The sequence below is a fragment of the Aythya ferina genome, assembly GCF_964211825.1.
Source record: "Aythya ferina genome assembly, chromosome: Z".
NCBI lineage: Eukaryota > Metazoa > Chordata > Aves > Anseriformes > Anatidae > Aythya > Aythya ferina.
Genome location: NC_140299.1, coordinates 44814382 through 44830485, shown reverse-complemented (window position 1 = coordinate 44830485; position 16104 = coordinate 44814382). Strand labels below are relative to the sequence as shown.

Below are 16104 nucleotides of genomic sequence, written 5' to 3'. Positions count from 1 at the left end.
TGTGTCATAGGTACGTGTGTCCCCAGTTTAAATGATTAAACAGACTTGTGAACATTTTACAAGAAGGTACTGCTGACCCAGCATTTTTCCATTTAAGCAGGCTTTGATTTGTTTAAAGACTAATACATCAGCTTAAAAAGAAGTAGTATGCAAACTAGCGTGGTGTTGGGGAATGTATTAGGTTCAGAATTACCGAGTGATGTTTTCATTACAGATTAGGTGGAAATGAAAGACTCTTAGCATACATGGTTTACTTATTTTAATAGTGTGGCTAGTAAAGCATCTTGTAGCGTGTCTTCAGGGAATGCTCTGCTTTTTATTTTTTTAAATCATGTTTTATTAAATAGAAAAAGTTTGTGTACATCAGATACACTTTCTTCTGGTACTTCTATGAGTTAATTGCTGAGGTGTGCAACATGACATACTATGTTATATGAACAGTTACAAAGCAGTCAGGTGGGTGCCCTGTGAATTTTACTCTTTGTAATATAGTTTGGGATAACTTTTTTTTTTTTTTTTTTTGGTGCTGTGATTTTGGGAGGATGTCTCCGACTGTAGCCACATCTCATGTTCATTTTAAAATCTATTTATGAAACCTGCTCTCAAGTGAGGCTATTACTCTAATCATGTCCTAGATCAAAATTCCTTGCGTTAAAACTAGTTTTGCGTCTTAGCTCTCGTGTATGAGGTAGCACTTCAGTAAAAGCTGTGATGGCAGCGCTGCTGCTCCAAAGCTGACAGCTGGGTCTCAAGACAGTTGTGTGTTTAGTTGTAACACGATGTCAGTGGCATAAATGGGAACTTGTCTGTTTTCCTTGAGGTGCTTGCTGTAAGCCTTAGAAGGCTAGAATTTCATCTGAGTTGAACGTGTCTGTCTGATCTTCCAGCAAATATTCTGCTAATCAGGAATTCAACTAGTCTGTACTCTTGGGCTGGTTGTGTGATGTATTGTATCAAAGTAAAATAACTACTAAAGAGTACATGATCTTAAAGTTCTACTATGCTTAAAGCTGTCTCTGAGCTGATCCCATAAGCCAGCTCCTTCTCTCCCTACCCTTAGGTAAATATAGCAATTTTAAGAGGAGGATGTCATGGTTGGCTTGGTTTTGCAGTGAAATTGTATATGGTGCCTATTTTTATAATTTGCCTTCCCATTTAGAACCTTATTTAATTTCTTCATTTCGAACACACAAAATACAATTCTGTGGAAAGTAGTGACTTTTTTGTCCTATGACATGACAAAAAGATGAATATTTAAGTGTTTGTGCAAGATGGTATCTTAACACTTTAGTGTTTTAGTTTATGCTAGTCAGTATATATGGCTTAAACCTATATACTCATCTTCTTTTCTGAACTTCTGGTGTCTGGAAAAAATGAACTGCAAGAGAAAGATCATTAGATCATCTTCCAATAAGTTTTGCTTTCTTTTATGTATACATTACATGCTTTTTATACAGAGAGACATTGTATATGTATGTTTAAGGAGAAAACAAAATTTTATGTATTCCTACCTGCATAAACACTCATACACGAGCATGTATCAAACTTCAGTCGTGTTTTATTTTAAAAGACTAAAAGTTAGAGGGATAAGCAGGTTTTGTACCTTTTCATTTAGTCATGGAAATTGCTAGTGGCACAGAGGGAAGGTTGGTCTGTTTTCAGCACTGGTGACATTTTCAAAGCTTAGTTCAAAGTGCAGTAGCCCAGATTTGTTCCTGTTGTGTGACAACTGTGACACTGAAAAGAGAATTTTGAGTTTTAGTGTTAGAACTTGTTCGATTTGCTTTAGAAGAGCAGAAGAACTTAAAAAGTGGACTTTAAGGTTTTGAACCTTTTCACCTTGGACATGCGAGGAAAACAGATTTTTGTTAGAAGAATTTGTGTTGTCTGCTGAAACATGATATGGCTTTGAAGGTATCTCTTCTATATTTTTAGCCTCTCAAATAACTGATTCCTCTGACTTTGTATACTGTTTGCAATAGAATCTTCTCTGCATTTTAATAGTCCTTGCTGTTGCAATCTTGTATCTTATCCGGGAGGAAGAAAAGACTGTTTAGTTTGGACTTTAGCAAAACAAGGTGTTTGGTTTTATAAATCTGAAATATTAAAAGATGTTTGTTCCAATGTAAATTGAACATGTATGAAACTTTTGGTTATGTAGTCACCCATTTCCCAAACAATACAGAAGTAAGTGGTAAATACTGTTGCTGATCAATTTTACTGCTGTAAAATTCAGAAACGTAGTACAGAATTGATTTTAGATGAAATTGTGTTCTCTTAGGTACACTTGCATATTCTACTTCTAGTATCAAATCTATATAAAACAGTGAAAATACATTCTTTTTACCACTTATGTTTTCAGTAATTGCCTCTTGAAAAGTGAATATGTTACATGAGTATGAAAATACTCATATATATTTCTTCCATATATGCTTGTCCACTTTTGCTACAGAGCTTATGTTTTTATGTTCACATCTAGGATTCTTAGAAAGCATTTTTTTCAGAGTAATAAGCAACTGGACAACAGTTCATAAAATTTAATGAAGGTTTTAATTACTAATCTAATACAATTTGCTAGCAGAGATGGACTCGGTGAAGCCACTGAGAATTGGTCTGCTAATAGCTACAGGGGAAAAAAAAAAAAAAAAGAATGAATCCCTGCATTACATGAATCTCTAAAACAATGCACATTTTTATAGTTGGAAATTTGCACAGATGGACTAGAAAATAGGCCAATTAAATGTTGCACTAAATATATATATTGCTGGACTCCACAGGCAAGTTGTCACTTTCTTTCCATAGGATTATAATTTTACTACAATTATTTAGGAATACAGAGAATGTGGTTTCCCTGCAAACCAGTTGCATGGTGGCTTAAAATAGTTACTTCCATTTCATAACCTGTAGTTCAGTTCCTTTGTTATTGGTGTTGACACTATAAAGAACACATGGATTTATCTGCCTCTTTAGGAAACAGTCAATACATTGCTCAAGAGTCTTCAAGAGGATCTTCTTAGCACAACTAGCATGCAAAGCTGAACCTTGAGTATGGTGTAGTTATTCCCTGTAAGAGCAGAATACCAGCATTTTCAGTATTCTTTCCCCAGCCTGCTCTGTCTGAAGGGAATATATCATGGTTAACTGCAGGAGATTTAGACTCTGATCTTCACAAATTGAATTACTTGTTATTTTTGTTTTTGTTTTTCCGAATTCCTCTATGTTAGTCTGAAAAATAACATTTGTTTTTGTTGCATACTTCAGATTTGCTCCTTTTTTTTTTCCTGTCGTTGCAGTAACTTAAGGTGTTTAACTTTTTTTGTCCTCCAAAAACCTAAAAGAGAATTACGATTTATTATTTGATCTATTCTTTGAAAGATTTAAAAAAAAAAAAAAAAAAAAAAAACAACCAACCAACCAAAACCCATTTCTATTCCTAATAAAACGGACTTGTATTACTATTATTATAATGACATTATAAAGAGAAGGCTGTGTTTCAGGCAGAACAGTTTGCTTTTCAGAATGATTTTTGAAAAGCTAACTGATGCTTATTATCTCTGCTGCAACTGTAACATCCTCTTTTTGGTATTTTCCTAGAAACTTTCAGGTTATATAATCTCTCTTTTTTCCTACCCTTTTCAGAGTAATTCCACAGTCCAGTGTTCAGAAAAATAAAACCTCTGAACCTAGCATTTCTGACAATACAGACATTACTAAAAGAACTACCAGGTCTGCTACAAGAAAAAAAAACTTAAAAAGGTGAGAGTTAACCTCTTTAAAGATCCAGTAATTTTTCCGTAGACAAATACTTTGAGCTGTTGTATCCATTGCTGATAGGGGTTTCTGCCACAGTCTGACTCCTTCTAGCAGTGAGAAACGTGAAGCAATTTTATGGTTTATGTCATGTATTGAGAATATATGGAACCTTAAATCTTAAGGGATTTGCATATGCTGCTGAGCCTTTCAACTTTTGGAATTTTATGTTGTAATTCCTAATGTCAACAAGAATTCCTGAAGGTGAGGGATTTGGGGAACAAAAAAGCCTTTCATTACCAAACATCTGCCTGGAGTCAGAGGCAGAAAAGTTCACAGCATTAACCATTAGTTAGCATGCTAAGTCAGCACTAAGAGGAATTAAATTTGACGTGGACTACTGAAATGCAATATTAGGAAGAATCTGGTGGCAGGTAGGTGAAGTGTCTAAAATGTACATGCATGTGGATATGAGATTTTGTAATGAGTATCAGTGGTAATCTGGACCGAACCTGTTCAGTCCACATATGTGTGCATTCATGCCCCTCTACTGCACCTTTCCAAAGCATTATCAAAGATGAGCCCGAGAATGTAACTGGATACAACTTTCAAGTAATTTTCAGTGGCTTCAAATGACCAGAATCTGACTTAGGCTTGTAGTGAAAAACTTTTGAATGGACCTACCAGGTGATGAAGAGATGTTTTTTGTGGGAAGAGAAAAGGTGGTGAATAACAAAAAGAGAAGAAAAAAAAAAAAAAAAGAAAGAAAAGCTTGTTATGTGGCTCACTTTATAAATATTGCTTAAAATTCCAGATTCTTGGGCAGTTTTTTTCCCTAAAAAGCTCTTCTTTCCCCAGCCTCATCCTTTTTTGCAGGTAATGGAAGTTACAAAAAATCCCCTCTATTGGGCAAAGGAAATAGTCTAATGAATAGCAGTCTGAAGGAATATGCTAGTCAGAATTCTCAACAGCAGCCATATGAATTTTATGAATTATGTTTTGATTCATAGTACAATACATAAGAAATACTTTATCTTTCCTGAAATGTGTGCTTCACTAAATACCTTAGCTCCTTCACAGAGGTTTGTCTACATTCTGCATTGTTTTCTCCATGTCAGACAGACCAATGGGATTCTGACAGCTTTTTTTGTTCTTCATGCCTCTCCAGTTTTAAGCTACTTGCAACTCCTGGTAGATGTACACATGCAGATGTGTAACTGAACAGAGATGTTTAGTTCCTGAAAAGCATACCTTCACGTAGATGTTTGTGTTGTGTGAGATGAGTCTACCCATCCCTAGGAGGAAACAGTATCCCTAAAATAAAGTTAACAGAAGATTTCAGGTTTTAAATGAAAGATGAGATTTTAAATCTTCTCAAACTTCATAAAGCATTTTATATTTTAATGTATTTTCAAAAGCTTCTACCCCAAATATTTCAGTCTGTGTACTGTGTCTTCTAATTTTTGGGATCAAAGAATGTCAGTAAGTTTATGCTTGGATCAAATAATCAAAGTAGTCCTAAATACTTATTGTCACAGTTCTGAAGTTCTTAATTATCTTCTTATCTGAAAGGGCTAATTGGGTTGTGGTGCCTCTAAAGGCTACTGCAGTGTGACTGTATAATTTCATGGACTTCCAATTTAGTACCTCACTATTAATCCTGCAGGTGTCCTTTCATTTTTCTTGTAGCATTTGGCAAAACATCACTCTTTTTTAAGCCTTCCTTTCTTTTTTTCCCATGTCTATTCACTTGAAGCTTATACAAACTTCTTGAAGTCTGTGAATTTGCATTATTTCAAATTGACCTATTCCAGATCAAATAGAATGCAAGGTAGAGGATAATAATTACTGTTAAAAAATAGAATTCATGTCCTAACCAACATCCATCTTTGTCGAGGTCCTGTTGCCTTTTCTGAACTTCTGACATTGATGTAGGCCTTTATACTTCTGTTTTCTTGTCTGTCTGATGCATTCCAGTGAAAACATCTTGCAGTGTTTTTATATGAATCTTATTTGATGATGCTCTAGGTCATTTTACACAGTTCTTACTGTAGATGAATCACATTTGTGACCCATCCTAATGCAGTATGATCTGCAGAGCTGAGTAATGCATCTACAATTTCATCCTTCAGACTGTTGGAGACACTATCGTATAAAGCGACCCCACTGTGGTTCTTTAGCCAAAACAGCTCTTTGCAGCTAATAATACCCTATTCTGGTTTTGCTGAGGAATCTGAGAGAGTTTAAATACTATTAATAATGTTCATCGTGTTTCCTTTGTGGAACATCTCTAGATGTCACCTGCCATCTACAAAAGACGAGTACCGGTGGATGCAACACGTTGTCTCTTGTGACTGAAATAACATTGTCATTGAACTGCAAGAAATCACATTACTGAAGTATTCTTCACAGTCTTTTTCCATGGATGCCCCAGATCTATTCTTGTTTCTCAGTTAGGATGTGTCCCTTGTAGATCTCCCAGTTACTGAGAAGTCAGAAGTTGTATTTTAGCAAGATGCATACACCAGATCATGCTAAGGACAGCTGCATCATTTTCCTCTCCTTCTTCCCTCCTCACTTTCTTGATACTAAATCGCTTTTAGTAGATGGAACAATGTGCTATTTCAGCTGGAAAAGTATATAAGATGGAAGAGCAATCCTAAAATCTTAACCCTTAACATCATTGTCCATGCTCGATCCGAAAGATCCCCAACTGGAATAGCATCCTCACTTAACAGCTGGACTGGCAGAAATGCATGCCCAACCTGTGCTTGTGCCAGGACAAGAACCCTATGCATCCTGGCCAACAGTGTTCCCCTTTCATATAGGTACTTCAAAAATTCCCAAACAACTGAAATGGTATTTTCTGTATTATCACACATTATAGGTGTAGGATTACGGATGTAATTAGTAATTGGTTAGAAGTGAAATCTTGAACTGTGAAGGAATTTTGATAGGTAGAGAGGTGTTTAAGGAAACAGAGGTCAAGTTATTACAAGAAGAAATAACTGGGGGACAGGAGAAAACGTGTGAAAGCCACATCATTTAGTTTCATTTACTTCTTTTAACCAGAAAGGCTTATCATAAAAACTAACAAAGAGGAGTATGCTTTTAAAATCTCATATGCCTTTGCTTTGCTTGGAATTGTAAAGCAGCCTTCTGCACTCTTGTTCAAACACTGAAAATTGCTTGCAGAATTTTGGAGCTTATCTGAATGTAATCTAAATCTAGTTCTAAATAAATGTTTCTTTATTATTCTTTCTACTTTACTGTTTCTTTCCTACAGTCTGATAGTTCAGAGGGAGAAAAGGAAAAAGAGTGCTTTACAGCAATTGCGATTAATGATTGTATGGTACTTTGAATCCTTTGTTTTTCTGTATGAAACTGACCCTTTCTTTCTACTGTCTATGATCAGACCAGTCTGTGCTTTATTTACAACCGGTATTGCTATGTTACTAAATGCAGTGACATTTATCTCCTGTTCCTTTTTTTGATGTAACGTTTGCTCATTTTTTTCTTGTCAGCAATGTTTACTTGAAATGTTTTTTTAATGCGTATTTAATTTTTTTCCTCAAATATGTTTTATTTCAGCAGCCAGTCCATCCCAAGGACTAGAACAGTATTGCGTTAAATTTCAAACAAGCAACCAGTATTGAAAGGGGATATCCAGGAATGAAGGGGATACAACTATAACAGACTTGATGCAATTCTAGGAAGATGACCTTGGCTTCATTTCTCAGCAAAGGTTAAGCAGAAGGAACTCCTTCGTACTTGTAGAATAAAATGAACTGTCAACATGCCCAATAGACAGTTTCCTAATTGCTAACACTTCCTCAAACAATGCCAACAAAATCTGTGTAAATTCAGACTCAGGTGTAAATATGTAAGTTCTCTATTATAAAGAGGGCTTCCTAGTATATATGATGCATGTGTATAAATTGTGATGGCAATCACTTATAGCTGCTGACCACCAGAAGTGAAAAGATGGTGGGAGTTTTTAAATATATATCTGTGTTGTTCATTCAGACTGGGCTCAAGTCTCCACTTGAGACTGAAACTCAACCACAAAGGCTTTTTACTTATAGTATGGGTACTCTCCTGCGTTAATTGGCTATTCTTTCTTACTTTGACATTTTTTTATGAAGCCGCAGTGTTGAGAACACAGTAACTATTGTCCACCAAAGAGTGCTTTATTTTCAAAGTTTTTTTTCTTCTCTTCAGTTATGAAGATAAAAAACAAAACAAAAAAAAAAACAAAACTAAGAAAGCAATTATGTTGCTTTTAATAGTAATGAGTTTTTTAATTGTTCACAACCACTGGTTCTTTTACCTAATAGGAATTGCTTTAAATCTGGTATGATTTTAATAGGGAAGAAAAACAGCTTACCATTTAAAGCAGTGCTGTCATACTGAAATGTCATTACTGTTTCTTTTCATATCTTCAAGTCTTTTAAGTGAGACTTTAGATAACTGTACCTGAAAGGTAAGACTTTTTTTTTTCCCCCAGGTTTTATTGGTACATTTAATAACTTATGAATGTCACTGTTGTTTTTTTTTTTTTTTTTTTTTAGCTTGAAGACACCTAATGAGTGCAGCACCTTAAAAAAAAAAAAGAAAAAAAAAAGGAAAAATAAGCTTGCTGTACATCTGAGATTGGTAGTGGAACTCAGGGGCAGGTATAATTATTAACATCTAATTATAACACATTAAAAACTACAGCTTACCTCTCAGTTAAAAGCGGTGTAAGTTTTAGAGCAATCTGAGGCTGAGATTTTCATCCACTACAAGACTGTCTTCAAACACTGGCAGCCTTTTTTCTTTACCACTTTTCACACTATGAAATCTCAAAGGCTTGCTTTGCAGCAATTCATCCTTGTCTGCCAGCTGGAAGTTCATAGCTGCATGTCCCTTAGACGAGGACTGGTACCACATAGCCTTAAATAGAATACAGTTCTCTCTTGATTTGGTAACTCTTGTAGTAGAAAGGAGTTGAAAACTACATCTGGAGAGTTAGCAACAGAGTTTTTAAAAGATACGGATTACCTTTGCAAGGGGGAGAATTTTCTTTCAATGAATGTAAATAGGCAGGAACAGTGACTAGTTCCAGCCTCTTTAAATAAAAGGAAGTTTTCTGTTATGCTGGTAGTTTCTCAATGCCACTGTGAATAACCACACATTGGTTTGAATACTTTTTTTGTGGCAGAACAGTGCACCATGAGTTGGAGGGGAGGCAGGATATAAAATGTATGTGAGCTTACAGATAGCATCTGTGAGTTTGGGTACTACAGCTTTTCGAATATGAATACCAAGAGAACAGGGAAGGCTTGCATGGTGCAAGCACTGAAGCTTAGACCCTAAATATTTTTGGTTTACCACTTAATCATCACCCTCACCTCCACTCTCTTCTAGGTGAAGCACACCTAAAAGAATGAATTCACCCTGATAAAAAGATTAAAGTTTTCTTTTTATTTTCTTTTTTCTTTTTGGCCCCTTGCCCTAAAGGGGAAGTACAGTTGGTCACAATAACAAATATGTTGTGCAAATACGATTTTTTTTTTTTTGAGGAAAACTATCATCTCGAGAATATGATCAGTAAACCAATTTTAAGTCTTTTCAGGCAGAAAAAAATATGTATGAAACTAGTGCGGTGAGAGCTAAACAAAAATTTCATTAGTATTTGTTTGGCTTTGCACATCTCTCAGATGAACTGATTTTTAATGTAAAAATACCCCTTCAAAATTCCAAATTGGAATTTCCCTTTTTTAAAGTAACCAGCAATGCCACTAGCACTTTCAGGTTCATCAGAAGAAATTTGCATAAAATAAGTGCACAAACAGACACCACAGCAACTCTAGCTAAACCAAAACTTCATGTTTGGCATGAATGTGTTTCAGGCTACCCCTTCCACTGCTAGTTACCGTGGTGAGAAACACAAAACTGTCAAACATTTTACATTGGAACTCTCCAAACAGCCTTATATGGTGAATTAACCCATTACCTCATTGTGTCCCATCTAATTGTGTCTGTTAGTTTGTATGAATTTTTAATACTTTGTCTTGTATTTTTATTGTACCATACCAAAGCTGTCTTAAGTACAAGCATAAGGAATAGGTGTGGGTGATGGAGTCCTTGGGTTCCAAATCTGTTTTGAATTGTGACATACCGTGTGCCAAAATTAAATGTGCATGGCAGCAGTGCAACAGAGCAGCTGAAGGAAGTTATTTCTGCTGTTATCGATAAGGAGTTTTGGTTAAACTTACAAAAATTCTCTTTCTTCTTTCAAATACATGAGAAATGAATTCTTCCATGATGTTCAAAAGTATGCAACATACTCAAAAGCTGTATTATCTTAGATCAAATTGCTAGCTTCCATTACAGCATCAGACCTTGTCCTTTTGCCCCAGGACAACAGAGGAAGTGCTGCTTTTATTTTTTTATTTTAAATAAGATTTGTAGAGACTCATGCATTAAAATGGAGAAAAAAAAATTACAAGTGATATTCACCAGTTTGTTGCACTGCAGTTTTTATATTAATGGTTTGCAGACTGTTTGTCTTGTGTAAACCCATGTACAGACTATCAAGATCTAGAAGTCCTTGACTAATCAGTACTGTTCATCCTGATTATTTTTAAATTGTATATTTCTAATCATATTTTTTTAACTTGGATTGACAGAATGGGAGTTTATTTTGCTGAAGGTATTTTTAAGATAAAGCTTCATATTATCTTGTAATATCAAGTAGTTCAATATGCATTTGTGTGTCATTTGAAAATATTGCATATTGTATTTGGTTTTATACAAAATATTGAATAGTGAAAATTGTAAACCTGAATTGTGTAAAATTAAAAATAATAATCAGAAGTTTGTTTTCTCACCTTTATTTCCAGCATTCTAAAATGAATGTCAGAACAAAACCATATTTGTACAATTTTGACTCTTCTGTGCTCTTAAAAATAATGAGAATCTCACCTGCCTGTGAAATTTTAATTAAAGAATGAATCTTTCACATTTTTTTTCTGATTTCAAAAATAAGCTTTGGCTCTGCATTTCAGAGGACTCACTTCAGAAAATAATGGTAATTGTACTTGAATTGTTGGAATACTCTTACCCAATACATAGATATATTTATACACATATATAGTTAAACTGAAATAACTGGTTCTAGTTAACCTAAGTTAAGGCTGGGCTTACAAAGACGCTGCGTGCTTTAAGCTTAAATAGCTGAGTCCATTGATGAAGATATTTGGCACTTTTTTTTTTTGCTTTTTTTTTTTTTTTAATGGGGAATGGTGAGGGTGTAGACCTAGACATTCTGCCCTTTAAACAACTGCTTTCCCAGTCAGTGTCTTTCCCTTCAAACTCCTTCCCAATATAGAAGCCTACTAAAAAGACTGGCAAAAACCGCACCACCGGGACAGCCCAGCAGCAGTTGCTTTTTGTCCCTGCTGCATGCCAACATGTTCCACGCTGCTGCGTCACTACCGCCGCTGCCTCCCAGCCTGTCCAACTACCCTGGGTACTGCACACCAGTCATGCCATGAACAGGACAGAGGTAAGTCCTAAACTGCTTGTTGCTGCAGGACTGAGGGAGCAGACAATCGACTACCCTTGGTAGCAGCTAATGTTAAAGTAAGAAAACCCAAAGTGCTTGCTACTAGTAGCAGGAATGTAGCCACTTAAGCAAGCGTTGAAGCAGACCGAGTCGCACCATCATGGATTTACCTTTACCACCATCAGTGCTTTCGTGCCATCCCCCTTAAGATGAGGGTAGGTCATTTCCTCAGTTTTTTTCAAGGTGGAAGGGCTCAGCTTCCCCATTACCCCTCCTCCAAAAAAAGTTTCCAGCTAAGCACACCTGAGTTTATTTTTAGGTTTGAGTTCTGTCATAACAAGACTCTACTCTTCTGTTCCTTATTCTTCCCAAAATATTGTGCTTCTGGGACTGAACCTTTACTCAGTACTTAAAACAGGCAATATTTGTCCTGCTGCCTTTTTCCAGGTGCTTTTTTGTCTGCCCCTTCCCCTTTCACAACAATATGTACTTTATTTAAGTGAACCATTTAATGCTGGCTCCCCTCCTGCTCTCATACTTAAGGATTTCCTTCCCCTCCTCCCATTGATCAGACATTTTCCACCCTTTGACTAGAAGCCTGAACAAAAAAGGCTCCTGAGTTTTACGTTCTCTCATTTTCAAGGTATGCAGCCTTTACTAGGGCCAGAAAAAATATCTGATTTTGTAAACATGAAGAACGCAACCAAATCACACCTCACCCAACGAGCACGCAATTCCTGGATTATATTATGTCAACTTCCTTTTTCTCTTGTCAGAAGAGAAAAAAGTAAATCAACACATTTTGCTGATATTTTTCCCTTTCAACAAAGCTGTCCCATTAATTCATTACATTCTGTAGAAGTTGCTGTCTTTCATTCAAGCAGTTAATACTGCACAGCTCTAGATAGAGGACCTGTCTTTGCTGGAAGGGGACAGCAGCTTATAGTGTCCTGTTAACCAGCTGTAAGTAAAACAGACAAAGGAATGCTGAAAAATTTTATTGACACTGGCTACCCAGGACAGCAAAAACTGTACTCAAACCATTAAGTGGTAGCTTGTCTCAAACACAGCACTGCTGTTATGTGTGAGGCAGGATCGAAAGCCACTCTGAAGGTTCAGCCATCTGCACCATTTCTTGCATCACATCTGCAAAAAGGCGTTTGTTTGCAGGCAAGTAAAACCTGGAGATGTAATGTACGTCATATTAAAGTCTACGTAACAGAGCCAAAGGGTAGCAGTTGTTATTTCTTACAATTGAAAGACTGAAGGTTCCATCCCGGCAAAGCACATGTTGCTCAATACTTCCCAAACGTGCCTTACTGAGAGAGAGGCGCTCACATCCCACAGCTGTTACTCAGTGACTGAGAGTACTTCTGCAGGTAACCACATTTCACATTCAGTTGTTGGTCCAGGGGTAACGAGTCAGTATTACATTATTTTCAACACTGTATTTACATGAGAATATAAATACACAGTTTGTGTATCAATGTGTATGTGCACATGTGCCCGTGGCAGCTCTGAAGGGGGAAAACACGGAATGGCATGAGCACAATGTGACACCTGGGAGACAAAGGTGTCCCAGGGCTGCGAGTTTTGGTCTTTGAGCCCAGAAGCTGTGCCAGCCACCTAGCGCTGGATCCGTGTGAACAAGTGTAACCAAAGCAGCTGAAATACCATCGCCCATGGGGTCATTTACATATATTCCTAATCAACTACACTTTTCTACCAGGGTCTTTTACTTCTGAGTCTATTTATACTCTTATGTTAAGCACAGATAATCCTCCTCTTGCTTTTAAAGGCACTCTCACAGGAATATACCCTTACCAATCGTATACCATGGTACCACGTATGCATCAGGTGGGCTGCATAATATCGAGACTCTCAGCTATAAATGAGATCTGTGGAAAGAGATTAATTCCTTTTTTGCAAACTTTAGAGTTCACTGCTTGGGGGAGTTCCACCCCTCACCTCTTTGAAAAGCGTATTTAAGAAGATAATTAAAATAGACATTCCTTGCATTCATCACACAACCTTCACAAACTCCATCTACATCAACATAAAATTCCCCACGCCAAAAATCAACGCATCATCATCACAACGCTGACAAAGGTGGACAATTTATACATGCTCCACCTTCATCCCTTTCCCACATTACACCACCACACTCTCCATGATTATCACATTCTAACAATGTTCAATCCATGTTTTGCCCGCTCTCTCTCCCAATTATTGCCCTTATCTTAGACTCCTCAAGTCCACAGTTTGGTGCCAGGAAGGACTGTGGTGGCTTCACTTCAATGGGCAGCTGAGCTCCCCCATAGCTGCTCTCACTCCCCCTCCTCAAAGGAAGAAGGGGAGCAGATAAAACAGAAGGGGGCTCAGGGTTGAGATAAGGTGAGGGAGATCATTCATCAATCACCATCGCAGAGAAAACAGACTCAGCACAGGGAGATTAATATAATTTATCACCTATCACTAGCAGAGCAGAGCAGTGAGAAACTAAAAGCAAACCAAAAACGCCTCCCCTCCAGGCAGCCTTTGGAGCTGGCTCTGATCTGACATGGGGCAGCTGCTGGGCTCTTTTCAGGGAGGACACCCCTGCAGCTCCCTGCTACCAAACCCTTGCCGTGTAAACCCAACACACGTACATTAACTAAACACAAAGCTCACATGTAATTTTCCCTAGACCACTATAGTAATCCTAACACTGAAGTGCCTGTCATAGTGCATTAAAGAGTAATTAATGTAAGATCTACAACAAAATTTCATCTCTTGCTTAGATGCATGCCACATTTTATTAGTGTTGGTTTCTTTATTTACCCCGGACTGCCACTTGCTTTACATGAAGGAGTAAACCTAAACCAGGAGTAATTGTTAGCAGCAGATGTGCTTAACAGATACAGCTGTTTCCATACCTTAAGTATGACAGGTGACTGAGATTTAATATTTTCTCTTTTCACAGCTAGGAAAAATAGTCAGATTGCTGTTACCACTTACAACTAGTAACTTCTCTATACTTAGATACTGTAAACTAAAGAAACTCGGGACATGTTCAAGTTTGAAAGTCTGAAAAAGAAAATTATCACACTTAGTTACTCTAAGACACTCTTGGTTTAATGAGCAGTAAACAACTACACTAAACCTCGCACCTGAAACTTTACGGGAATGTATTTTTTTTCATATCAATTAGCAAGTCTTAAAGCCAGACCAACTTTTTTTTTTTTTTTTTTTTTTTTTTTTTTTTTTTAACAGGAGTTTTGAAACAACCTGCTGACCAAACACTTACTACATAGATACACTTGGACAATTTCTCTAACAGTTAACTGTCCTTTGAGAAGGAAACTATTTGTCGTTCCATTTTAGAATATATAACAGTTAAAAGGAACAAGCAATGACTTTGTAGCAGCAGGAATCAACCTGAAGAAATAAAGTGATCCTTCTGCCCTTTCCAGAGAATGTCTGGAAAGTCAAAACCGAATCAAGTGTATGACACTACAATCAACATGGCTGAAAGGAGTTACCTTTAAGTATTTCACTACTTCCCTTAGCAAAAATAAAGTATCAGTAAAAGGAGCAGCAACAAGAAAAAGCTCTCCACATATACGTACATTCACCCCTGCAGGCAAATAAATACAAAGGATTCATTTTTCCCTGTCCCGTGGCAAAAGGGACACGGAAAAGGGATAAGGAGGGGAAGAACAAGTGAAAAAAAAATCCAAAAGCCTCATATGCAGAATCACTTCTGTTTCACATTTGTGAAATTGCCATTTTTGTCAGAAATATTCAACCACCTATTAGAAGAGCAGGCACAGTTAAGTGGTAAATCGCAGTCATTTTCAGTTTGTAGCTTTTTTCTACAAGGTCGTTTCATCCATTTCATCCATTCAGTTCTATAACTCAAAAAGCATCAGCGTGGTTCCCCTCATACCAACATGCTTGTTTGCCTTTGCACAGTCTTGCTACTGCAGGCTGTCAGATTATCTCTGTGTCTTTAGAAACAGTTCACTGTGGAATTTAAAACCTCATTTTATAGCAAATTGTCATAAAATGTAATTTAACAATATAAAAACCTTTTGGGCAGTACTGCTTTGCAGATGATCTGTTTGGAGCATACAGAAGAACATCAGTGGTCTTTCTAGAATGATTACATCTAAGGGCATGAAGCCTTACCATGGAGATGAGATACTTTAAGTTTCTGAGTGCCCTAAGAGCTCACTCCAAGGCAGAACAGATTGTTAATTCATGTCTCATCTAATACCTGCTCTCAAAGGAGATTGTTTAGAAGTGGTACAAAACAAAGTGAGGCAGAAAACAGGAAGAAAGGTCTACAGCCATCCTGCTTTTCCAGTAAACTGAGAGAGTGAGTTCAAGTCAACAGGCATTTGGACATTCTTTGGAGGGTGGCAGTTACTTCTAAAACACCCAACATAGTTATCCTCTCATTTCTTTCCCTCATCAGTTTCTTTCACTATTTGCTTCTCTCAGATTCCTGAGAACAGCTCCGAGCATTCCCTTTGACAGGAAACAAGCTAGGGTATTTGGCTCAAGTTAGAGAAATATGTTAAAACTGCAAGGAAAGGACCATCCCATCTCATCCTCACTGCCACACATTTTTTTTTTTTTTATTAAGGCAAGAAATATTGCTGTGACAAGGGAGGGTCAGGCTGTGTGGGAAAGGAATTTGCCGGTGGCTCCGCGCTGTTTCACACATCCCTGAATTAGAGGTAATGAGCAAACAAGCGGTAGAAACAAAAACTTGAGCAAGGTTGAGATAAAGTAAATTGGCTGAAGTGTTAAAGATG

The 16104-nt window shown here is 37.0% G+C and overlaps 1 protein-coding gene across 7 annotated transcripts in view; it reads left to right on the top strand.

Annotated features, from left to right (window-relative positions):
- Positions 1-14745, top strand: part of CDC14B (cell division cycle 14B) — a 51824-nt gene extending 37079 nt beyond the window's left edge. For 2 of the 7 annotated variants that reach the window (XM_084503393.1, XM_084503390.1), the window contains one exon: positions 7345-10611. In XM_084503393.1, the coding sequence (XP_084359519.1) occupies positions 7345-7381 (37 nt within the window). In that variant the 3' untranslated portion in view covers positions 7382-10611. Of the gene's footprint in view, positions 1-3639; positions 3757-7341; positions 11303-14554 lie in introns of those variants that run through there. The other 5 variants (XM_084503392.1, XM_084503389.1, XM_084503387.1 and 2 more) reach the window with 4 other exon arrangements.
- The last annotated feature ends 1359 nt before the right edge of the window (positions 14746-16104 follow it).